Source organism: Pseudopodoces humilis, chromosome 15 (assembly GCF_049639895.1).
Source record: "Pseudopodoces humilis isolate 2021_Gansu_Grassland_sample_001 chromosome 15, ASM4963989v1, whole genome shotgun sequence".
NCBI classification, from domain to species: domain Eukaryota; kingdom Metazoa; phylum Chordata; class Aves; order Passeriformes; family Paridae; genus Pseudopodoces; species Pseudopodoces humilis.
In genome coordinates, this window is record NC_142214.1 from 5,252,386 (window position 1) to 5,275,896 (window position 23,511).

At 49.6% G+C, this 23,511-nt stretch overlaps 2 protein-coding genes across 2 annotated transcripts; one reads left to right on the forward strand and one right to left on the reverse strand.

Moving 5' to 3' along the window:
* Nucleotides 1–1,746: 1,746 nt before the first annotated feature.
* On the reverse strand, nt 1,747–19,120 carry KIF4A (kinesin family member 4A). Its single transcript, XM_005526139.2, has 31 exons — nt 19,075–19,120; nt 18,676–18,805; nt 18,484–18,598; nt 17,587–17,777; nt 17,259–17,348; nt 16,503–16,669; nt 16,231–16,325; nt 15,928–16,047; nt 14,716–14,891; nt 14,186–14,247; nt 13,385–13,520; nt 12,874–12,932; nt 12,600–12,705; nt 11,901–11,966; nt 11,431–11,616; nt 10,950–11,053; nt 10,571–10,715; nt 10,013–10,123; nt 9,490–9,573; nt 8,786–8,899; nt 8,433–8,588; nt 7,781–7,875; nt 7,227–7,356; nt 6,281–6,451; nt 5,832–5,939; nt 5,580–5,657; nt 5,395–5,496; nt 4,571–4,720; nt 3,698–3,814; nt 2,914–3,036; nt 1,747–2,400 (listed from the first exon to the last, which is right to left on the reverse strand). The coding sequence occupies exons 2-31, from the start codon at nt 18,796–18,798 to the stop codon at nt 2,215–2,217; spliced, it is 3,666 nt and encodes a 1,221-aa protein (XP_005526196.1). The 5' UTR covers nt 18,799–18,805; nt 19,075–19,120; the 3' UTR covers nt 1,747–2,214.
* A 269-nt stretch (nt 19,121–19,389) lies between these two features.
* On the forward strand, nt 19,390–22,078 carry PDZD11 (PDZ domain containing 11). The gene is made up of 6 exons (XM_005526140.2): nt 19,390–19,508; nt 19,622–19,705; nt 20,147–20,203; nt 20,443–20,541; nt 20,627–20,687; nt 21,333–22,078. The coding sequence occupies exons 1-6, from the start codon at nt 19,422–19,424 to the stop codon at nt 21,365–21,367; spliced, it is 423 nt and encodes a 140-aa protein (XP_005526197.2). The 5' UTR covers nt 19,390–19,421; the 3' UTR covers nt 21,368–22,078.
* The last annotated feature ends 1,433 nt before the right edge of the window (nt 22,079–23,511 follow it).

Below are 23,511 nucleotides of genomic sequence, written 5' to 3' on the forward strand. Positions count from 1 at the left end.
TAACATAATACTAAATCTGACATTAAATATATTATATAGAAATATATTTAGAGATATAGAAATATAATAGGTACATAAACATTTTTAATATACATATAGAGAATATAGTTAATTATGCATACAGATAAACACACTTTTTGTTACATATATACTTTTCAAATATGCATTTATGTAATATAAATTTATATTTTAGCAATATATATAAATATTTACTATAAATATTTGCATATTTTTTTACAATTTAATATTTATAATATTAATATAAGTATTAAAATATATACACATAAAACTGTTGGATGCTCTCTCACACATCCACAATTTAAAAATAATAATATATAGAAATACATTTCCACACACATTTATGTTACTGCCTACTGCTGGCAGGTACAAATGTACATATATTGGTTATAATGTAATATATATAATATATATATAATATAATATATATATATATAAAATATTTTATATAAAATATATATGTTTTATATGATAATATAAAATTAATAGAATAATAGAAAGGAATTTAAAACAATAGATATAAGACAAAATTATAGAATATTGTTTAGAATTGGGTATTATTTTCTGTGTAATTTGTTCCAGGCTGGGGTTGTTGGGGTGTCCTGTGCAGGGCCAGGAGCTGCATCCAAGGTCCTGGTGGGTCCCGTCAGGAGATTCCCTGGCTCTGCTCCAGGTCCTGGAAGTGTTCCAGTGCCAGCAGCCCCTGGGGCAGCCCCTGCTGTCCCTTTTGTCCTGTCCCTGCTGTCTCCTCTGTCCTGTCCCTGCTGTCCCCTCTGTCCCTGTCCCAGTCCCAGGGGATGCTCCATCATCTCTCAGGACAAGCTCCCCTCAGCCCCTGGCATTGTCCCCGAGCCCAGATTCGGTGCCTTTGTGCTGTGTCTGTTCTTCAGCACCAAACTCCTGACTCAGGGTTGAGCCTGAAGGATGGGCTGTGGGAGGGGATGGGATTTGGGGTGGGATGGGATGACATTTGGGATGGGATGGCATTTGGGATGGGACAATCTTCTATTAGGGCTCGAAGCCTCAGAATTTCCAGGCTTGTTTGAATCTCTTGGAAATATTTTACAGCTCTCAGGGCCTTTATAGACCTGGAAAGCAGGGAGAGGACTGAAGTCCAGGGTGAGGGGGGATTTTGGGAAGGAATTCTTCCCTGTGAGGGTGGCAAGGCCCTGGCACAGAGAAGCTCTGTCTGCCCCATTACTGGAATGGGCCTGCTTAGATGGGGTTTGGAGCAACCTGGGACAGTGGAAGTGAATGATCCTTAAGGCCCCTTCCAACACAAAAACTCCTGGGATTCCCTAAATTGGCAAAGCCCTCAGGCAACACGTAAATAAAGAGGATTCTTAGGTCAGGGAAACTACAGCCCCAATCCCACATCCCTGTGCAGATCCCAGGGAAGGGCTGGGTCAACACCATTGGCACTAGAGGAAAAATAAATTTAACAAAAATTCCATTTATCACCTTTCCTTCCTGCTGAGACTCATAACTTAGGGCTGAGGGCAAGGAAAAGCAGCAGGAGCCTGTTTGGGGTGCCTGGACAGAAAGACCTGAGCAGATCCCAGTAGCAGCAACTCCTGGACTGGTTTTAAGACCAAGTTTAAGCCCAGGGGAGGCTGGGGGGGTGTTGTGCACAAGAATTCCAGCTCCAAGCCAGGTTTCTTTAGTAATTCCTTTATTAAAACTACAAACCAGAGTTAAAATTCCTACATTATTCACATAGGTCAAGGTTCTAGTTCATTGACTAAGGACAGTCCAGCGGCCAAAGGGGCCAGGAAGCCTGACCACTTCAGAGCTGCTGATTTAAGACTTCAGCCAGGCCCTTTTCACTCCATGGATCTCCCAGGGCAGCTGGAAAAGTTCCTTCAGGCTCCGTGGGAAGAAGCAGGAGCAGATCTCCCGTGCAAAGGCGAAGTTCTTTCAAGATTACAGGTGAAACTGTACCCAGCGTTCACAGCTCAGCAGGAGGGAGGGAGCTGGGAACACCCACCTGGAAAATCACCTCCATTCACACCAGGAATTCCAGAGGAAAGATTCTTACCCTCCCCCTAGCCCAACACATAAATATTTACAGACACAACCAGCAAGAAGCAGAGTTTGACTCCCTTGCTGAGGGCAGGAGCTGCTGCTCCAGCAGGAGAATCCAACTCCCTCTAACATCACCAGGAATGTGGCCTAAAGGGATGGGAAAGCTCCAGGTCAGTTAAACTCCTCCTTGATGGGGGTGCAGCCTGAGAAGAAGCTGATGTTGCTGCTCAACATCCTTTTCTTCTTCTTCCCAAAGGGGTTCTGGTTCTCCCGGGACTCCTCATCCCTCCCGAGCAGGGAGGTGGCAGTGCTGGGAATCTTCAGGAGCACCTCCTGCTCTGTGAGGTCCTGCAGGACCTGTGGGAAAGCAAGGGACAATCTCTGGGTTAGTCACTGCTGGAGTGACCCACCAGAGGCAGCAGGACACTGAGAGCCAGGCCAACCTCAAGAGTTGCTTTTTTTACTCAAATTTGGAAAAAGACAAATTTTTTGACAAAATATCAAGAGGCAGCAGGAAGAGCGAGCAGTTGGAATAGTGGGTTGCCATGGGATAAGGGATTTGTTTAGCTGAGGTGAAGTGAGATGTGCCAGGTCAGAGAGCACAACAGCTCTCCCAGTTTGAACACGGACAGATGTGATTTTACCCTGCAAGCTCCTCACTTCCCCCCTCTCCTTGCTGAAGGTGCTGCAGGAAAACATGCCAAGCCTGTGGCATCATTCCAGTGTGTGGAAACTTGGGAATTCAGCACACTGTGAACTTCCACACGAGCTGCCTGGAGCTCTGCAGAGTTTTCCAGCAGCAGCTTCTCCTCTGGGGTGATTTCCCTCCAAGATTCCTCATGCAGCAGCTCTGCTCTCCCCTGGGAATACCTTAGTGGTTGGAGTGACACACACAGGCTGGAAGAAGCTCTCTGCTGCTTTCACCTCCGTGGGATCTTCCAGCTTCAAGGACCCTTCCAAGTCCCTTTTGTGTTCCTCACATGTTGTGGTTTCCTGAGGGGCAGCAGAGGGTGAAGCTCTTGCAGAACATCCATCCCTTCCCTTCCCACTGCAACCCAGCTCTCCAGCTGGGAAGCTTTCCACAGCACAGCTCATGCTGTAGCTCAGGCTAGGCCTCCATAAAATAGGCAATAATTAGAGTACTATGGGATGTCCCTGCTCCACATCTCTGAGAGCCAAGAGCAAATTTCCCCCTAGGAACATCTTCCTCAATGAACATCAGTTTCTCAGGGATCTTCCTGCTGCTACAACCCCCTCCCCAAACCGTCCCTTCCATTCTTAAAAAGAAATCCGGGAATGAGTCAAGGTTTTTGTGTTGTCTGAAGCCAAAGATACAACTTTAATTTACTGAGTCCAAAAGGCAAATTGAAATTATTTGTCCTCAGATTTGTGGATGAGAAGTGGGAACATGAAAATCTCTGCTGTGAATCTCCAAATGTCTGTGCCGAAAGGCAGAGCCTGGTCCTGCAGTGGAAAATTGTCCTCAGTTACCAGAGAGGCACTAATTAGTGACATTCCCAGAGTTTCAGCAAAATGCACGTGCTCTGCCTGGACAAACTATGCTTGTGGGGGAATTATCCCTTCATCCAGCTTTGCTCCTGCCCAAATCCAGGCCCTGCAGCCCCTGTGGCCCCCCAGAGCCAGCAGCACTCACCAGGCCCCGGTCCCTGTTCCTGCAGGTGGCCGGGGAGCAGCTGCAGCCGTCGGTGCATCCCAACTTCTGCTTCCTGCAGCCACACTGCCTGTTCCCACAGCGGCCCTTGCACGAGCACTGAGGAGGGAAGAGGGATCCAATGGCCAGGATGCTCCTGGAATGCTCCAGGTCCTGCCAAGCTGTGCCATCTCAAGGACAGGGACATCCCCAAGCTGCCCCCTGTCACATTTTGCTGCCAGTCCTACATCCCAGAATAATTTTCTTCCTAATATCCAGAATAAAATCCTTCCACCTACAGATAATCTACAGGATAAGTACCTTCAGTTATTCAGTGCCTGAACTGAGGTTATGCCAAAGGATCCCAGTTTCTGTGCCCACTTCCACGGAGTCCCCACCCCAAAAACCTCAGAAGTTTCTGAGCCAGAGGCTGAAGTTCCAGACTGACATAGCTGAAAGCTGAGGCTCTGTCAGGACTGGAAGCTGCAGATTCCCAAAACAGGGATCCACAACAGGCCATCCTTTTTTTTTTGGTTTTGGTGGGTTTTTTTTTTTCCCTAAAATTGACTCCCTGGATGGATCTGGCTGCTGTTGGGGCTGTTCCTGAAGCAGAGGCCAGCTCAGGCACAGGCAGGAGGATAAAACATGGGAGAAGGTGACTGGGACAGGGAAAACCTGTCCAGGAAGGTGTTGGTGGCTGCAGACAACCTTTGCTGTGTCTGTGGGAAGGTCCCAAATATCCCCAGGCACCCAAAAAACCCATTGCTGCCCCTTTGAGAACAGTGGACACACCACACCTCACAGCTGCATACCCAATCCCTGGACACAGCAAGTGATTCCCTAACAGACCCTGGATCAAAGGCAGCTGGATCTTACCCCTGTGAGGGTTTTCCTTGTTCCTCTGCCTGCTTTCCCAGGAAGCCAGTCAGAATCCTCCCCTTCCCCAGAGTCAGAGAGCAGCTCCTCCACATCCACCTCGGGGCTGCGTGCTCGGGGCTTGGCCGTCGTCTGCCGGCGGTTCTTGGGCTGCAACACAGGAGCACGGGGGGTTAGGCCACCAAAAATCACACAGATTATCTTTTATTAATGGTTATTATATTTTAACAAGGTTTTATTATGTTTTATTAAGGTTTTCAGGGTACTTCACAGCCAAGAAGGTTGTGGGGTGAGGGAGGGGAAGGAAAAGAACCAATTGGCAGGATTAAAAATTCAATCAACTTAAGCAATTACTGACAAATCCTCAGAAGTCTGAGTTGTTGTCAAATCACATGACAAAAAACAAGCGTCACACTCCTGCCCAAAGAGTTTTAAATAATCTCCTCCTCCCAGCACTAAGATTTGGCTCTTTGCAAAGCAGCAAAGTTTGCTGTGACACACGTGCCTTGCGCTCCATAATTTTACAGACTGGGAACGCTCCAGAAAAACAATCTGGATTGTGAAGGAGGATACAGAGTCAGAACTACAATGAGGAAATAGGTTTGGGGATTTGTTTGCCTATTTTTTTTAATCAAAAAACTAATGGAAGGTATTTTAGTCTTCTAGAAAGGACTGAAGGGGTCACTTCAATGAGCAGAACTTCAACAAGTAGAACAAGTGCCTGGTAAAAGCAGCTCAGAAGAAAGGAAAAATTCACATTATCAATAGTCAAGGTTAACTTTGGCAAAGAATTCAGGTGCAATACAATGTGTGCAGCCTCTTACTTTGGGTGGAACATAATCAAAAGAAGAGTCTGGAGACTCAGGTGGCCTTTGCTGGATGTGCCGGAGCTTCTGGCCACTGGCAATTTGGAGGAGCAGCAGTTTCTGTCAAAAGGGACAAGAATTAGAGCTGCAAAATCCCTTAAACCCAACTGCCACGAGGCTCTGGTGTCTGCACAAGGCTCTACCTGTTTCAGAGTGTCATTTTCCCGGAGGAGCTCCTGGTTCTTCTCACAGATCTCCCTCATTTTTTCCAGCTCTTCCTCCTGTTTGCAGGACAAGAGGAGATTTGTTTCGTTGGAGATAAATAAGAGAAAATCCCCCAGGGTTATTGCAGCCTGCACAGCCACCACTCTGTGCAGGTTTCTGCAAAGGGAACACACAATCCTTCTCTTGATTCCAGGTATCCCAAAGGATCCCACCCTCCCCAGCCCCTGCACCTGGAACCGGAGTCGCTCCTGCAGTTGTTTCTCCTGCTCATTCAGGGAATCTTCCAATCTCTTCTCTGCTGCTTCCTTCTGCTGGAATTGGCTGAGCAGGTACAGAACCTAAAAGCAAGTTGTAATAAATAAGGGTGAATTCCTGAAAAGAGCATTTGACATCAAAGTCCAGGCACAGGGAAATTTCCTGCCACTTCCAGCACATTTCCACCCTGATCTACTTGAAAAGTGGTCTTGTGCTCAGGTGTAACCTCCTCATTTAAAGCAGGAGGAAAGTTACTGAATAAATCAATTTGCATAGGATAAATACAGAGATCTCTTCGGCTTTTAATGAACTGTCTGCAAAACTCCAACAAAATTTGAGTTAATACTCAGCACCAGCTTCATTTTGGCACATCCCCTTTTGCCTTTCTGATCAGACTCCAAGATTTCCATGAGCTGTGATTCACCTTTTCCTGGTGTTGCTGTTCCTGCACCAAAATCTGATTTTGGAACTCTGCCTCCAGCTCTGCTGTGTGGTTTCTCTCTTCCATCAGCATCTTCTGCACGTCAGAGCAGCTGGCCTGGCTCTGCTCCAGGTTGCTCTGCAGTTTGCTCTCCTGCACTTTGGAGGAGACCAGCTGGAAAACAAGAGCAAGGGATGGCTTGGGACAGGGATTCCCTGCTGGGACAGGGATTCCCTGCTGGGACAGGGATTCCCTGCTGGGACAGGGATTCCCTGCTGGGACAGGGATTCCCTGCTGGGACAGGGACTGCAGTGTGGAGGGGAAGCATCCCTGTAATTTCCAACCACCCCAGGAATTGAACCAGCCCTCAAGCACCAAGGAAACCAGGAGAGATTCAGAGCCAGACACTTTGGAGGTGCAAACCAGGGAGCTGAGGGTCTTCTTCACAGTTCTGAATTCACCTCCCTTCAGGCAACACTGAGAGTATTTTCATTTTCACCCTTTTCCTTTGATTCCCAAGCACCAGGGAGCAACAGGTAATTGTGTCCTTCAGTTGCTCTTTCCCTGATCCCACAATACCCCAATTTCTCTTTTTCCTATCTCAACACCAACTCCACTGCTTCCCCTGACCTCAGCCAGCACTGTCCTTGTTTCCCTGCTTGTTCAGGAAGTATTTTAGATACTTTTTCTTCTCTTCCACTTTTGAAATTTGTCTTTTCCCTTTCCCATGCAAGCATTTAGCTGGTCTCATCTATTCCACTTCCCTGTTTTTCAGATTTCACTCCCCAATACAGATTACTTTAATCCAAACTTGAGAAGGGAATAAATAAACCTCATCCACTACAGGAGGGCTCCACTCAAAGTTCCTTTGGTCACTTCCTTTTATTTGTAGCTAAGCAGATTTAGAGCCTTTATTTTCAGGGATAAAAGAGGAAAATCCAGGGTTTACCTCTCCCAGGAGATACTTCAGAGCACATTTGGCCTCCAGGATGGTGGCAATGCTGTCCCAGCGCTGCTTGGCCCGATCTCCATTGTCTGCATCCAGGAGTTTCTGCTGCAGATCTGCTATCTGGGCACTCCTGGGGAACAATCCACGGGTTTGGGGTTACAGCACAGGAGAAAACCAAGGCTGGCTTCTGGGCTAAATGTTACTGTTCCCAGAATATTAAGTAAAATAGTATAAACTGAGATTTTTGCTGCCCAGTAGAGCACCTGGAGCCTGCACCGCTCCCCTGGGGAGTTTTGCCTCCACTCCACATTCCCAAATAGAAATGGAGGTTTTTACCCCCAGAGGTGCTCACTAACAGCTCAAAAAACCCACTCTGAGTATTTTCCCCACATTTCGGAAAAAATCCAGCCAGGAAAACCCAGACCTTTCCCTCACCATTGCCAGTGTCATTCTGTGTGTTTCACATCCTCTTCCACCTCCCAGAGAGTTGGGATGGAAATGAGGGAAAAGGCAGAGGCGAGGCTGTGTGGAGGAGCTCTGTGGCAGTGCCTTACCTGAGCTCCATCTCTGTCTGCAGGCTCTCAATCTGCTTGGAGACCGAGAGATCCGTGTAGGGAGCCTGCAGGTCAGCCAGGCAGTACGTGCGCCTCTGCAGTCACAGCACACGGATCCAGGGCAGGAACAGGGCAGAAAATCACACATTTAGAGATATTCCAGCTAGAAAAGCCTCCAGGCATCTCCCCATAGCTTCAGTTCCATTGTTCCTTCCCAAAAGCCTTTGCTAAGGGGAGTGAGCCACTCGCATCCCTTAGAATCCCTGAGGTTGGAAAAGCTCTCCCAGAGCATCGAGTCCAACCATTCCCCCAACACTGATGGGCCACCCATGACCCCAGGTGCCACATCCACACGTTTTTTAGACGCTTCCAGGGATGGTTGATTCCACCACTTCCCTGAGCAGCCCCTTCCAAAGCCTCATTTGCCCTTTCAGGGAAAAAACTTCCCCAAATTCCATTAAGAAACAAGTTCCTTCAGCACTTCTTGTCCCTGACGTGTCAGAGGATAAAAACACTAATCCTTTCTCCCAGAAAGGATGGGATCCATCCCCATCTTCTGAGGGAACAGCTCAAGCAGGAGTGAGAATAATGAAATCCAGTATTGCTGAACAGACAGAGGAGTGGGGTGGGAAAAGGGGAATTTCCCTCTTACCCGGAGCTTTGGAGGGGGATTTTCCCCAGCATCTTTCTTCTCTTTCAGCTGAAGGAGCTCCTTTGCCAGGATTTTCCTGTCCTCCAGCAGGTCTGCCAGGTGTCTTCGAGCTTCCTCAGTGCTGACAAGAACCTCGACTTCATTTGCAAGCCAGCTCTGGGAAAATAACCCCCAAAACCCAGTGGTTGAGCTCAGCTCCAGGACTGAACCCTCTGTGAAGGTGTTTCAGAGAAACTGAGTAATCCCATTGCAATTCCCTGCTCCTGCTGCTGTGCTCCGGACAGCAAGGCCAGCAGCACACACCCCAAGTCCCAGTTTGCCCAGTGTTGGGATGCAGAAATGCTGTTACCCACTTTGACTCGTGCAGCAATTCCTTCCATGCCCCGATTTTGGGTCTCCTTCCGTTTATCCGCCACCTCCTTCTGCTTCTGCAGGGCATCCTTGAGGCGTTTGTTGGCAGCTGCTGCCTGGAAAAGATTCCACAAGGAGCTGAACAGGGACTGGAAATCACCTGCTACAGCTGGAAACACCAGGGATTCCCGGCCCAGGGCAAACACTGGGACAGTCACAGCACAAGGTTAATAAATCTCAAGTTTTTCTGGTTTAACTCAAAAAAACCCCTGCCCTTGTTTTATTTCTTTTGCTGCCATCCCTCCTTTAAAGAGAAGCTCCTTTTAGGCCTGAAGGTAAAAGAAAACACCCAAAATGAGGTGTTGAAGATGCATTTCTTCTACAAAGCTGTCCTGAAAGGATTTTGAACTGCAACCTTGTAGATCTACCACCCAAACTCACTTCCCACTTCCTGCCTTGGGTATCTGCATGGATTTGCCACAGGAACCTGGGACTTGGAGTCATTCGGCCTTTAAGGAGCAAATTTAACTGGAATTCCTCAAAGGCTACAAGGCAAAAACAGGGACTTCTCTGCAGAGAGAAAAGCTTTTCTTTCCAGCCTCTAAACTTCCTTTAAGTTTATCTGTGTGTCCTGTTCCTTCCTCCAGCCCCACTTGGCAGATTTTAGGGATTGGTTGGCAATTTCCAGGGGATGTTGGCTCCTCACCTCCTCTGTTTTGCGCCGGAGGACATTGGCCTGCTTCTGGAAATCCCTCTCCAGCTTGAGGAGCTCGTACTGTCTCTTACGGTCCTGCGAGGAAAAACAGCTGGAAAAGTCACATTTTCCATGACAAAGGAAAGGCTGCAGCCCCAAAATTCCAGCCTGAGCATCCCAAGGCAGGAATTCCTGTGAGACCAAACTCCAGGTGTTTGCTGGCCATTGCACAAGCAGCTGGATTTTATTGATCTGCAGATCCAACATTCCTTTGGAAGTTTAAAAACCTCCCATGCTGAGGCCAAACCCCAAAATCCTTCAAATATTGACAATTCTTGCTTTCTGCTTTAGAGCAGAGTCACAGCTGTGACAAGAGCTTGAAGATCCCCAGCCACAAACAAGCCAAGCTTGGCAGCCATGTGAGCCAAGCTTCTCTTCAAAGCATTTCCAGACTCTTCTCAGATGTTTCCCAGTTCAAGAAACCTTGCAGCAGCCCTTTGGAGGGAGGAACAGTGTGAGGGGCTTGTTTGCTCACCTTTTCCTTCAGCTGGATCACTTCCTTGTCCTTCTGCTGCTTCCACTGCCTGAATTTCTCAGTGTCTTCCTTCATCTGACGCATCAGCTGCACCCTTTGCTGCTTCATTTCCTGAAAAACACCAGTGGCTGGAAGAATTATCCAGGATTTACATCCCAGTGAGCTTCAACCTCCATTCCCCCGTGCCTGCCAGGTGTGGGGAGCGGCAGGTGGGAAATCTTAATGTGCTCCCACTCAGGACTCTCTCAAAGTGCTAAAAAAACAGGGACACTTTTTTTTAGGCACAAAGGGAAGACCAGCCCAGGTACAATTTAGGCAAATCAAAGAGGAATCAAATTATTTGACTGAGGCAATAAATTAGAAGTACCAGAAGATACTTTGGACTTATTTTCCTCCCAAATCTCAGTAGTCATCTGCCTGTTGTGGTCATGTAGCCAAAGGAATCTTATCTAAATCTGCTATTTTCAGTCTGACTAAACAGAAACAGATTCCTGTTTGGGATTTCTGGGATTCCTGCTTTGCCCACCCTGGCTCAGGTCAGAGGTGCCTGTTGGTTACCCTGATCTCCTGGTTCAGTTTGGACACCGTGCGCTCCGTGGATTCCTTCAGCTTCAAGAGCTTGGACTGCTCATTCAGCTTCTTCTTGAGCTCAGTCATTTGTGCTTCCAGCTCCTGGAGCCTTTTCCTGCGCCGCTCACTCAGCCTGGAGAGAAACAACAACAAATCCTCTCCAGCTTCAGAGACACCTCATGAGAAAAATGTCACCTCTGTCACCTTTGCTGCTGCTGCAAGCCCACAGGAAGCTTCTCTGCAGCTCCTGGCACATTAAAGGGACATTTTTGCATCAAAAAAGAGCTTTTACAGATCATGGAAGTGCAAGACATTGGATTTTGAGACACATTAACCACCCCCAGAGCTGCAGGCAGAGCTCTCTTACTTGGCCTGGTTGATGTCCTTCTTTGCCATGTGCAGAGCAAGGACCAATTCCTCCTTTTCCTTTTGCAAATTGCTGACCTCCAATTCCAGATCCTTGATGTTGGTCTAGAAAGGACAAGAAGAATAAATCTCCAAATAAAAACCTTGGGAAGACACCCTGAGGCAAAACTTTAAGAGAGAGAAACCTTGAAAAACCCCATTCCTTTGCAGCAGGCTGCTCAACCACCTCACCTAAGAGCAGTGTGGGGTCACAGGGGCTGGCCCAGCACACTCTGGAGCTTTGGTGGGCACAGAGTCACTGGGGCCATGTCCTGACTGGATCATCTCAGAGATGGGAGATCCCAGCACAAGGGGGAAAACTGCCCAAGGGAGCAGGGACCCAGCTTAAGTAATAGACCCACAACAGGATCCTGAGAACAGAATCTTCCTTCCCCAGCAGGAATTGGGGAGAACAAACTGACCAAGGAGGATTTCAGCTTTACCTGGTACTGGGACTGGATGGGCCCCAGCTGGGTATCATTTTCAGACATTTTTTTGGCCAGGGCCTCTTTCAAAGTCAGGGCTTTGTTGAGCTCCAGCAGCTCCCTGGAGAGCTGTGCCTGGCGCAGGGCGTGCTGGGTGCTGAAGTCGTTGGAGGCTCTCTTGGATTCCTGGCCCACTTCTGCTTCCTGCAGGAGACACAGCCATGAGGAGAGGCCATTCCAGAGCTACTGAATTACATGATCTCTGTTTCTACAGAGCACTTTGAATTAATTTTCACTTCAAAAAAACAGATATGCAGAAATGAGAACAGGTTCTTGACTTTGAGCACATTGAGTTTAAATCAGCACAGACAAAAGTGATGATTTATCAAGCATTTGGGTTAGAAAATTAGCAGGAGGGAGCAGACAAAACTGATGAGGAGATAGAACCATGCTCCAGTGAGGTGTGCACTGCTGAGCCCCTCACTTACACCTGGAGAATCCTGTTCAGAGTTTGACAGCTCTGCAGAAGCTTCTGTGGTGGCAGCGTTTTCACTCTGGTGGACAGAGAGAAGAAAAGGTGGGTGAAAAGGGAAATAGGAAATAAAATTAAGGAAGTAACGGCCTGTTGGGACATTATGGCAAAGCACGGTGTGATTCTCCTCTGGAACCTCTCTGGAAAGAGGAGACCATCATCCTCCTCCTCAAGGAATGTGAGGAAACTCCTCCTTGTCTAGTTGGAAAAGCCATTCCTTGAAATCTTCCCTGAACTCCAGCACTGGAGAGAAGAGGGAAGAAGAGAACAGAGGAATGTCCAGTGAGGGAGAACTGAAATTCCTCCATTAGATAAAAGCCTGGAAGCTTCTATTTAACTATTTGAGGTCCCTGCAATTTATATTGTCCATAAAAATCACCAAGTTTAGAACACACCATCCAATTTAGTAAATGTAATGTAAATCCATGCCAAGCTCCAGTATCAGGTTTTTTCATGTAGATTCCTCCTTTGCCCCCCACCCCCAGGAGCAGCACAAGTGGCCTTTCTGCAGCATTAAAGCACAACAGGACAGTTTTGAAGTGGATCTCAAGAGTCATTACACACTTTTAATTCCTGGGCTCCTTGAGGGAAGTTGTTGTGGAGTGGAATCCCAGATTTCCCGAATAAGTTGACACAACCCTGGGTTCAGCCTTACCTGCAGCTCAGCCAGCACCTGCTGCAGGTTCCGGATCACCTCCACATTTTCCTTTAATTCCTCATCTTCCACAGTCTCCACCAGCTTCTGCAGATCCAACTTGCACCTGGAAGCACGGGAACAAGTCCATGGCAAGGGAAGAACAACTTTCCCCACTCAACCTCTGAATTAATTTTGGATGAACAAACCCCAGCTGATGGGATCCAGTTTATCCCACTGAAAACATTGAATTCCCAAGGACATTATCCCAGGAGAAGGGTGTGGGGACACTTACACAGCGTGGTGCTGGAGCTGCTCTAGTTTTGCATTCATCTTCTCATTTTCTTGCTCTGTCTAAAAGAAATTAGAATTACATTCAATTGTAGAAGAATCCAGGAATCAGCTGATTAATTTGCAGCAAAAAATTGGCAGTGTGAAAATCAAAGATTTCACTAAAAGATCCTTCATGGTCGGGAGCACCAGTCTGGACTTCACAGCATTTTTTCAGGGATGGACACTGCAAGCAACAGGAAAAAAGCAGGGTGGGGAAGGCAACACAAGTGTGGAAGTTCCATTTAAAATATTAAAATAAAATATTTGAAGTATGAAAAAGCTGAAAGATTCAAGTCTCCTGTTTCCAAAAAGAAACTAAAGGCCGACAGATTCTGGCAGGTTTTTGGTTCTGACTGATTTGGAATCAATGTGAATGGAACATTTAAGAGAGATTCTAAGTATGTCATAAATAAAGGAGCTGCTGTTTAGTCATTCCCAGCAATTTAGAGCTCTCCTGGGATAACTGAACGTACCAGGATGATCCTCTCCAGCATCTGTGCTGTTTGCCCAGCAGCCTCACTCAGCCCCTGGCTCAGCTTCTGGTTCTCCTCCTGCAGGGATTGGTTCTTCTCCATCAGGGACTGGAGGCTCTCTGAGGGGGCCAAGCCACTGCAACAGCAAGGAGCAGTTGGGTGTGAGTTTGGACTTTGGGACAGCACTGAAGTCACCTCCAAAATTATTATTGTTCCCTAAATAATTTACAATAAATAGCCCAGAATGGTTTGGGAGGGAAGGATCTTAAAGCTCATCCAACCCCCTCCCCTGCCACGGGCAGGGACACCTTCCACAGACCAGGCTGCTCCAGGTTTTCTTCAAGCCTTGGACAATTCCAGAATGCAGGAAAAACCTCCAAACAGAGGTTGTGAACTCCATGTACTTGGTTTTGAAACATCCCCAGAACACACCACCTGCACAACCCAACTCTGTCCCAGCTTTTGTGCTTGTAAGGATAATGGAGGTGGAGCTGCCCCATATTCAGGGGTAGAGGGGTGAGGAGAACAGGGATGGATGGGTCACGGTGACAGGAATTTATTCAGGAGGTGTTTCTTGGTTCCTCTTTTACTTACAGCAACAGATTTTTGCATTCATGAGGTGTTTGCTACAAAACTAAATATCCCAGGGAATTCCAGTAAGGATGACAAAAAAATAGGGGGGAAAAAGCAACCAATTTGTTCTCCCCTCACTCCACAGCACTGCCCAGAGCTAAGGAGATCAGACTCTTCTCTGGAGTGTGATAAGTACACATCCATAGGACATTAAATAACAAATCTTACTTGAGAGACACTGGCAGGGTCCCTCCATGGGCCTGGAGCAGCAACACCTGGAGCTGCTGGACCTACAAAGACAAATAATTATTGCTTGTTGAGGTAGCAGCTCCAGGAATCCTTGGTCTTCCTGCCTCCCCTGCTCCCTAATTCCCCTTTTACCACTGCCTGTGGAAAGGAGTGGTGTTGTTACAGTATTTCAAGCCATTTACTCCTCAAATAAAAGGTTCTTCATTTCCCTCTGGGATCACCCCAGGGACAACTCTTCCCTTTCCACTGAGCTGGGCACAGACCGATGTCAGGAAGGCACCAAACCATCTCTGTATTTTTAATTGTGCTTCTAGCTCACCAGGCAATGATTTGTTGGGTGGAAGGGCAATCGAAACCACACCAAGAATTCCAAGAAATTCCCACATATCCCCTTCCCAGCCACCTCCAGAGGTGGAGCAACACACATTAAGGATGTTCTGCAATTTTTGTGAGGTTGTGCCTTCCCTTGGGGTTTGCTGAGCTCAGAACCTGAGGGGATCCCCCAGTACCTGCTGCTTCAGCTGGTGCAGCTCAGCTGCCTGGGGGTCCACGTTGACAATGGGTTTGTTTTTGATCTTCCTGGCCCTGTCAGCGTAACGCAGAGTGTTCAGGGTCTCCTCCAGGTTGGAATCTGCTGGGCTCACACAGGCGATCATCAGCGTGTGGCTGTTCCCACCCAGGGAGTCTGGGAAGGAAAACAAACAATGTCAAAGCTGTCAGAGCAAGGATGACAGTGAAATATCATCATTCAAGGGGTCTAACCCCATGAGCACATCCCCAAAATGCAGATTAAACAGCTGGATTTTGGTGCCACTCGTTACTTTCTCCTCTGCCCACTCAGTTTTGTATTAAAATGGATTTTTGAAAGCCAAAGTCAAGTTTTTAAACCAAAGATTTCAGCCCAGAAGCCTCAGTTGCCTTCATAAATAATTTTTTTATGTGATTTCTGGCTTGGTTCTTTCAGGTTTGCCCCTCCCTTCTCCCCCCCAATAACAAGACTTCCATGAAAATCCACAATTTTCTCCAGTTTAAGGAATTATTGGATAAGAACAGATCACAAAGCTGCATGGAACTTGATCCTTTGATTTTATTCAAATTAGCTCCTTAAAGCTACTGAACAGAAAAAGAAAAGGGCCCCACATCCAGCCCAATCCAGGTTTTAATGAGGTACTTTCAGACATGGAAAATACTGAAGAGCTTTTGCACCAAATTATGTAATTACCATAAAAATGCCAGTAATTTCATTACTAAAGCTGTGCCCAAATTAAAGGGTAGCTTAAATAAAATGCATTAAAAGACAAATCCCAGCTATTGAAAAATAAAGACCAGATATTCAGACTAAGAAAACAAATCCCAGGGAAGGCACAGACAGCTGGAGCTTCATTCTGGCTGTGACATCACCCAGGGAGTTGCTATAATTAAGGTACAATAATAGATCTCTTCCCCCAGATTTCTCTTCTTCCTTCTCTCCACCAAAAATACGCCCTGAATTTGTCTTGTTTCTTCCTGTCACACAAAATGCAGGAGAGCAGGACTCGTTTTGAGTTCATCTCACTGCATTTACAACCCAAAATAAGAGTGCAGGAAAGGCCTGGCTTCAGTGAGGAATTAAACAAATGAATCCCTTTGCAGCAGCAGCAGCTCTGAGCTGTGGGGTTTTCTTCTGCTTTGTTATTTAAAAAGCAGCTGTAAGTTTAGGCTTTGTCATCATCTTCTCTCACCTTGCAGCAGCCTGGTCAGCTTAGAGTCTCTGTAAGGGACAAATCCTCCCTTTTTATTGTCATCTCCCAGAGCACTGATGACATTCCCCAGGCACAGGAGGCCTCTGTTGATGCTGATTCCTGCAGACAAAGCTCAGTGAGCACAGCCACCTCAACAGCTCCAAACTCCTCATTTCCCACCCTTAATATAACTTTAACAAGGTTAAAAAAGCAGGTTAAAGGATTAAAGAAGTGCTTTGCTCTTTAATTAAACTCCCAAGTAAGAAGAAAAAACCCAAACTCCACCAGTCCCAGCCCACAGACCTTCTCTGAGTCTGTCTCCCTCAGCCTTGGTCTTCTTTTGTCTCTCAGAGCCAGCAAGATCCACCAGGTGCAGCTTACAATGAAAACTGCAATTCCTAGGGCAGAAAGAAACTGCTTTACTCTCCCAGGTAAACTTCCAGGTGGAAAAGGAGCAGCCAAGGAGCTGAAAATGCAGAGAGCCAAAACCTGAACTGCTTTGAGAAGCACAGCTCAGAACCAGGATGAGGAAATTTTGGGAAAGTAACTCTCATCAGCTGCACAACAACACTCACTTGTCATTTTTCTTCTTCTGTTCAATGCAGATGGTGAAGATGGCATGGGATCTGGAAGACTGGGAATTCATGGCCGTGGATCCCACAGTTCTGGAGTTGTTCCCCTGCTCCAGGCAGGACACGGTCTCTTGGGCACAGGTGACATTTCTTTCTGTCAACCCCACAATCTGTAGCCAGGAAGGAAACATTGTTTATCCTCTTGCTTCCTTAGTCCCACCTGGGATCAGGAAAATCCCCCTGCACCTCAGACTTTGCCAGCCCCATTCCCAAGAATCAGTGTCACCTCCAGCCAGGGGCCTGGAATGGAAACTCCCAGAAAAAACTGGTTCTGAATTTCACTTCAGGAACGTGGAATCACATCACCTGCTCCTAAACACCCTCCAAGTTCCTCTGCCTGCTCCAGGGCCAGCTGGGCTCTGGGAGGGAGATAGAGCTCCTCAGGGCAACAGGGACAAACCCATGGATATCCCAGGCCAAGCTGGGAGCTGACAGCTGTGCCAGTCACAGGAAGGGGCTGATGGGGAGGGGATTTGTGTGAATAAAGTATTGGAGAGGCACAAACCAGAGAGGGGATGAGCAGGAAGGACTGGATGTGCTCCTTGGTAAGCTGTGCTTTCCCTGAGGATCCACCCACCTGGATCTCTCTGTGCTGCTCCCAACACATGGATGAGCCCCATCCCACTGCTTTAGGGATGACTGAAAATTCCACTTAAACCCCTTCAGTGCCCAGCCCTGCCCACACCCAGCAGGGCAGACCTTGATGCCTTCCTTGGGATCCTCCCGGATGCTGATCTGGGAACGTTCTCGGGAGGGACACAGCAGGTCCAGGATGTCCTCGTTGTAAACCTGGAAGCAGCAGAGGAGCAGCTCAGAGTTACCAGCCAAAGAAAGGGGCTGAAATTAGGGCTAATTTTACATCACATTTTACTCATTTCACCTTCAGAGAAAGACATCTTGGACCACAAAGGACTGGCAAAACCTCCTGGAGTCTTAGGGGTTGATGTTAGCAATATCTATTACCTGAAGGAGGTGATCTCAAAGCTCCCTTTATTCCTAACTTGATATAAAAAAACCAAACTTTTACCTCCAGATAAGAAACTTTGAGGACGAAGTCCCAATCCTGCCTTTGCTGTTTCTCCTCAAAGAGCAGCTTGATGACCCTGGGGATGACCCCCACGCTGGGCTCATGCTCCTGGGTGGCAGTGTAGGTGCCTCCCATGGAATAGGTTTTCCCTGACCCCGTCTGTCCGTAGGCCAAGACGGTGGCATTGTATCCTGAGGGAACAAAGGGCACCCGGGTGAGTCACGTGGGGACAGAAAGCTGCATTTTTCAAAGCCACCCTCCCAGAAAATCATCAGTTTACACCAGCTTTAGGCATAGATCACAGTCAGGAACATTGAAGAAGAAAGAAAAAAAAAAAGAAGGAAAAAAAAAAAAAGGCAATGAAAACACCACAAAGCACAAAATAAAATTATTATTTCTTTTTAAAGACTGTATGCTTTATTAGAGCTAAATAGAAACACAGCAGAAATTCTCTGCCATCCCAGCTCCACTGCAGCATCCTGGAACAGGATGTTTATGAATTCATTGTGTTATTCTTAAAGAGGAAGAGGGACTTTTTATAAGGGCCTGGAGTGACAGGACAAGGGGGGCATGGCTTCCCATTGCCAGAGGAATATTGGGAAGGAATTGTTCCCTGTGAGAGTGAAGAGGTCCTGGCACAGGTTGCCCAGAGAAGCTGTGGCTGCCCCTGGATCCCTGGAAGTGTGCAAGGCCAGGTTGGATGGGGCTTGGAGCAGCCTGGGACAGTGGAAGGTGTCCCTGCCCTTGGCAAGGGTGGCACTGGACGGGCTTTAATATCCCTTTTAACCCAAACTCTTCTGGTATTCCACGAAAACTGCCTCACACAGCAGCCTCAGAGAACACACCCCCCTCGTTCTGTGGAGAACAGGCTCCGAAGGGACAAGATCTGCGACAAACCTTTAAAGATGCCTCGGACCAGAGGCGACACCGCTGTGTTGAAAACCTCCTCCTGCTCCACGGACGGGTCGAACACGTAGTCGTAGGTGAAGGCCTTGTCATTGCCCACCACAACCTGCGGAGGAGAGGCACGGGGCAGCGCTGGTAACCGCGCCCGGGCCGCGGGACCCCCGGGAGCCCCCCGAGCCTCACCTGCGGCTCCCCGGGCACGAAGGACAGGCACATGCGGCAGCCCTCGCTGGTCTCCTTGGGCACCAGCGGCCGGCAGCGCAGCGCCACACGCACCGGGATGCCCTTCTCGTCCTCCCGCACCATCGCCGGCCTGCGGACACGAGCGCCGTGAGGCGAGGCGGGACACGGGAGCGGGGATGAGCGGGAGCCGCTGCGGCCCTGCCCGGGACGGGGGTGCAATGCGGGGTGGAGCGGGGGTGAAGCGGCCTTAGTGGGGCTCTGGGATGGAGCGGGGGTGAAGCGGCCCTGCCGGGGCTCTGGGATGGAGTGGAAGCCCCGGGCCGGGTGTGGGGACGGAGCGGGGGCGGAGCGGGCCCGGCCTGGCCCTGCCCGGTGTCTCTGGGCGGCCGCGGGACTGACCTGGAACCGCCGCTGCTCGTTCCAATGGCGGCGCCGCAACGGTCGCGATTCAAACCGGGCCGCGCGCGGCCGCGGCCAATCACCGAGCGAAACGTCAAGCGGGGCAGGGTCGAGACCAATCGCAGGGCCGGCCGTCACCGGGAGGAGGACTTGCAGCCAATCGCAGAGCGGTGCGTCAGGTGGGGGCGGAGTCAGCCGTGGGTGGGGGTGGGACAGCGCGAGGGGAGGGGAGGAACCAATCGCGTGCGGGTGCGTCAGGCGGGGGGCGGGGCGAGGGGCGGAGGGCGGCCAATCGCAGCGCGGTGCGTCGCGCGCGGGGCGCGCCCCGGCGGCGGCGGGGCGGCAGCATGGGGGGCCGGGTACCCTACGCCGACTTCCCGGTGGTTTTCCTGCCGCCCTACGAGAGCCCGCCCGCCTGGGTCCCGCCGCACGAGGTCAGCCCGGGATGGGGGGAGCGGGGGGACGGCCCGGGGGCGGCGGCCGCGGGGCCTCGCCGGGCGGGGGAGCCCGGCCCGGGCCCGGCTGAGCCGCCGCGCGTCCCCCGCAGCGCGTTTATCACCCCGACTACAACAACGAGCTCACGCAGTTCCTGCCCCGAACCATCGTCCTCAAGAAGCCGCCCGGGGCGCAGGTGAGGCGGGCGGCGCTGCCTGGGCGCGGTGTCGCGTTCCCAGAGCGTTTCCTAGCCAGAAAGGCGCTGGCATTGCGATATTCCCGACTGGCAGCGTCCTGGCACAGGGAACTGCTGTGGCAGGCGTGGGGCGGGCAGGGTGGCAGATTCCGGGGCGGTGGATAAGGGCAGGGGTTGTTCCCCATGTGGTATTTTGGGATGTGGAGCTGCTGGAGGATGGGAACGGGGTATTCCCGGTGTCAGGAATTTCGAGAGAGGGCCTGGTGCTGCTGCCTGGCTGCAGCACCCATGCCTTGGATTCTCCGGGAGACAGAGCAGGGAGGAGGGTCCTGGGGAAGTGGAAGGAACCTGGACAGGGCGAAGAGTCCTGGGGAATGGAAAGAGAACTGGGCCAAGGGAAGAGTCCTGGTGACTGCATTTCCATGCTGGTTTTTCCAACAGCTGGGCTTCAACATCCGGGGAGGAAAAGCCTCGCAGTTGGGAATCTTCATCTCCAAGGTGTGTCCGTCCTTGTGCCATTCCCTGTGCCGATGGGAGCAGCTGAGCCGGCCGGGTGTGCAGGGAGGCTCTGGCTGCCTCACACCCCCTGAGCTCGGGGCTGGGATCTGACACAAAGTCCTCAGAACATGCTGCACCACTCCCTGATCGCTTCCCAGCCCCTGGAATTGCTCCCCGGGGCAGTGTGGGAGGGGAGCTGTGGGAGATCCGCTGCTGCCATCCCTGCTCTCCCTTCCCAGGTGATTCCCGACTCGGATGCTCACAGAGCTGGGCTGCAGGAGGGGGACCAGGTGCTCTCAGTGAACGATGTGGATTTCCAGGACATTGAGCACAGCAAGGTGAGCGCTGGGGTGGGGAATCCACCTCCTTCCAGCCTCCCAGCTCAGCACAGAACCCATGGAATGCTCTTCCCTTGTTTTCCAGGCAGTGGAGATCCTGAAGACAGCGCGGGAGATCACAATGCGTGTCCGGTACTTCCCCTACAGTAAGTGCCCAGTCCTGGAACGCTCCTTGGGAAGCAAACTTCCATAAATCCCTGCCTGTTCTACCCGAGTTTAGCAGCCCAAGGTCACTGACTGTTGATTTGGGATCAGGCACCACGTCAGGATAATGAGGCCTGGCTTCATCTGCCCTTGTAGGAAAACTCGGAGAGCAGGAAGGTGGTGGGATAGTTGGGGAATGGAAAATTTAATTTAGAGCTCATAAATTTAAGCTAATTATCCTTGAATAACATAGGAACAAGCTCTGGCACAAGTAGATATCCTACCAGTGGTGGATATCCCTCCCTAAGGATGTTTGAAGTGTGAGTGAAGGACTGGGTTAACTCCCAGTTTCTGCTTCTGCACCCATAAAGTTCCAAGATTTAAGGGATAAAAAAAGGAGGAAGTCGAGCCAAACAAGGATTCTTCATAAAATAGAAATTGGTCATTAAGGAGAAAAAAAAAAAGGAGTAGGGAAGGAGGGGATTTAAAACAAATAATTTTGGCCTAAAACCACTTGAAATGACTGGTGGGGGGTGCACTTTTAAAGCCAGAGGGTCTCAATCACTGCCTCCACGTAGAAATGTGTGTTTTCCTGAATATTTTGGGCAATTCCCCCTGGCCATCCTCTCTTTGTCCCTCCCTCCCAGATTACCAGCGGCAGAAGGAGCGGACAGTTCACTAACAGGGAGCTTCATCCTGCCAAAACCTCTCCACTCCTTTTTCCCCAATGTCTGAGATGACTCCTCACGTTTCAGCTTTCACTGGAGGCACCGCTGTCCTGCACAGCTCTTTCCCACGTGGAGAGATGCCAAGGGGCTCATTTGGCTGGAAGATGGATGGGGATTGAGGCTGTGCTCCTGGGAATGGGTGTTGGGAAAAGCTGGTGTGAAGTGGATTCTGGGGGGCAGCTGCTCCAGCAGGATCCAAATTTTAGCAAGACTTAAATTAGGTGAGTTCTGGGCTGGTTCTGGATCCCTTGATCCTGGATCCCTGGTTGTTGAGCATTCCTGAGCAGAGCATGGAATTGTCCTTCAGGAAATCCACCTGTTCCACTCTCTTGTGCCATGGAATTCTTTCCTTCTCCTCTGTCCCACCTCTGCTCTGCATTGCTGGGTTTGCTGGGAACTCCAGGAGGAAAATCCAGCCCCAGTCTGTGCACAGATGTGGCTGCTTGTGGCTCTTTGCCAATAAAACCCCACATTATAGGGCTGGGATGTTTGGAAATGTTAATTACCAAGGAAACATGTTAATTATCAGCAAATCCAGGGGCAAATGCCTGGTGAGATCATGTTGTAATGGCTTCAGGACAGCCCTGGCTCTGGCCTTCTCTTCCTTGTGGCGTTTTCCACTTTTTCTGTAAAAACAATCAATAAATCAAGTACAGCAGCCTGAATTCAGCTTATTCCCACTCAGGAAGTCTGTGTGGAGGTTGGGATGTACCCACCATGAGCACCGTTCCAACAAAATGCTGGGACAAGGCTCAGCTCCAGTCACCCTTGCAGCCTACATGAGAAAATTTGGGATCTGCAGCTGTTTCAGGGGCTTTTTCCACTGGCTCTCCTGGAAACCAGCTCCTGTTTAACCTGGATTGTGTTCCAGCACTGCCAGGAAGGAGTAAGGCAGGATTTTGGCTGTGGTGGCACCAGCACAACTCCAGGAGCAGGGCACAACACTGAGCCAGGCTGGGAGCCAGGAAAAGACACTGGAAAAGATTTTCATTCAGAATTTAAAATTAGCTTTTCCACCTGGGGAATGAACATTCTGGAAGCCCCTGCAACACCCTGGGAAGGAGACCTCTTTTATCACCTCTCTGGTCTCACACTGGTTTCCCAGAATCTGTGTTCCACAGGGAAAGAGGAGCTCTCTCCACAGGGAGCTGCAGGTACAATTCCATTTGAATTTGTCCCTCCTGCTTCAGAGCATTTCCTGGCAGGAGCTCCAGGAAGGTCTCACCTGCCCTGGGCAGTTCCTCCCAGGGAATGACTCAGGTGTTTTCCTGCTGACCTGGCTGACAGGAAAGAGTGCATTCTTTCCCAAGGCACGTTCACGTCTTGGGTATGTTAATTAGCAAAGAATTAAGGCCACCAGAGTCCATTTCATCCTCCAGAACTCGAGCAGTTACTGATTCCTGGTGGGAAAACAACAGCTCCAGCAACACTTGATTTTTTTAGTGACTGACAAAACTGAGCTGAAAGGCACAAATTTATAAAAATATGGAATGGTTTGGGTGGGAAGGACCTTAAGAATCATCCAGTGCCACCCTCTGCCAAGGGCAGGGACACCTCTCACTATCCCACATTTCTCCAAGCCCTGTCCAGGCTGGCCTTGGACACTTGCAGGGATGGAGGGAGCACTGCCAGGGGTTCAGGCTGCAGGGAAGCAGCACTGGCAGAGGTCCTGCAGGTCCTTCTGGAGCAGCAGGATCAGTGCCAGGTGTGTTGCAGGGAAGGGCTCACCTGAGGGCTCCTGGAGCTGTGTGCTCCTGGCTCCATTCAGACTCATGATTGGATCCACAGGGTCCTGTTGTTATCCCAAAGTAGGGATCGTCCCTCCCAAGGTTTGGTAACATCCCCCAGGGCTGAGATCATTGAATCATGTCCAGCTCTAACCCTCAGTGAGGCAAATACACCCACAGATCACCTGGACATCACTTCCAGCTCATTGGCTGGTCAGTTTCCTGGATTAAATCTCATTTTTTGCTGACTAGGCTTGAAAGTAACAAAGATCAAACATCAAAGAGACTTCCTGAGAAAATTGTTACATAGTCCACATATTGCAACAATGTCAGCAAAGTCCTTTCTCCTCCTCTGTCCTTCCCTCTCCTCC

Coding starts and splice junctions, on each gene's coding strand:
- KIF4A (XM_005526139.2), bottom strand. CDS start 18,798: ATGGTGCGGGAGGACGAGAAGGGCATCCCGGTGCGTGTGGCGCTGCGC. Junction 16,326..16,502: donor CAGAAGAAGAAAAATGACAA/GTGAGTGTTGTT, acceptor TTTCTGCCCTAG/GAATTGCAGTTTTCATTGTA. Junction 9,574..10,012: donor TGATCCAGCTGAAGGAAAAG/GTGAGCAAACAA, acceptor TTTTCCTCGCAG/GACCGTAAGAGACAGTACGA.
- PDZD11 (XM_005526140.2), top strand. CDS start 19,422: ATGGGGGGCCGGGTACCCTACGCCGACTTCCCGGTGGTTTTCCTGCCG. Junction 19,509..19,621: donor CCTGGGTCCCGCCGCACGAG/GTCAGCCCGGGA, acceptor CGTCCCCCGCAG/CGCGTTTATCACCCCGACTA. Junction 20,204..20,442: donor TGGGAATCTTCATCTCCAAG/GTGTGTCCGTCC, acceptor CTCCCTTCCCAG/GTGATTCCCGACTCGGATGC.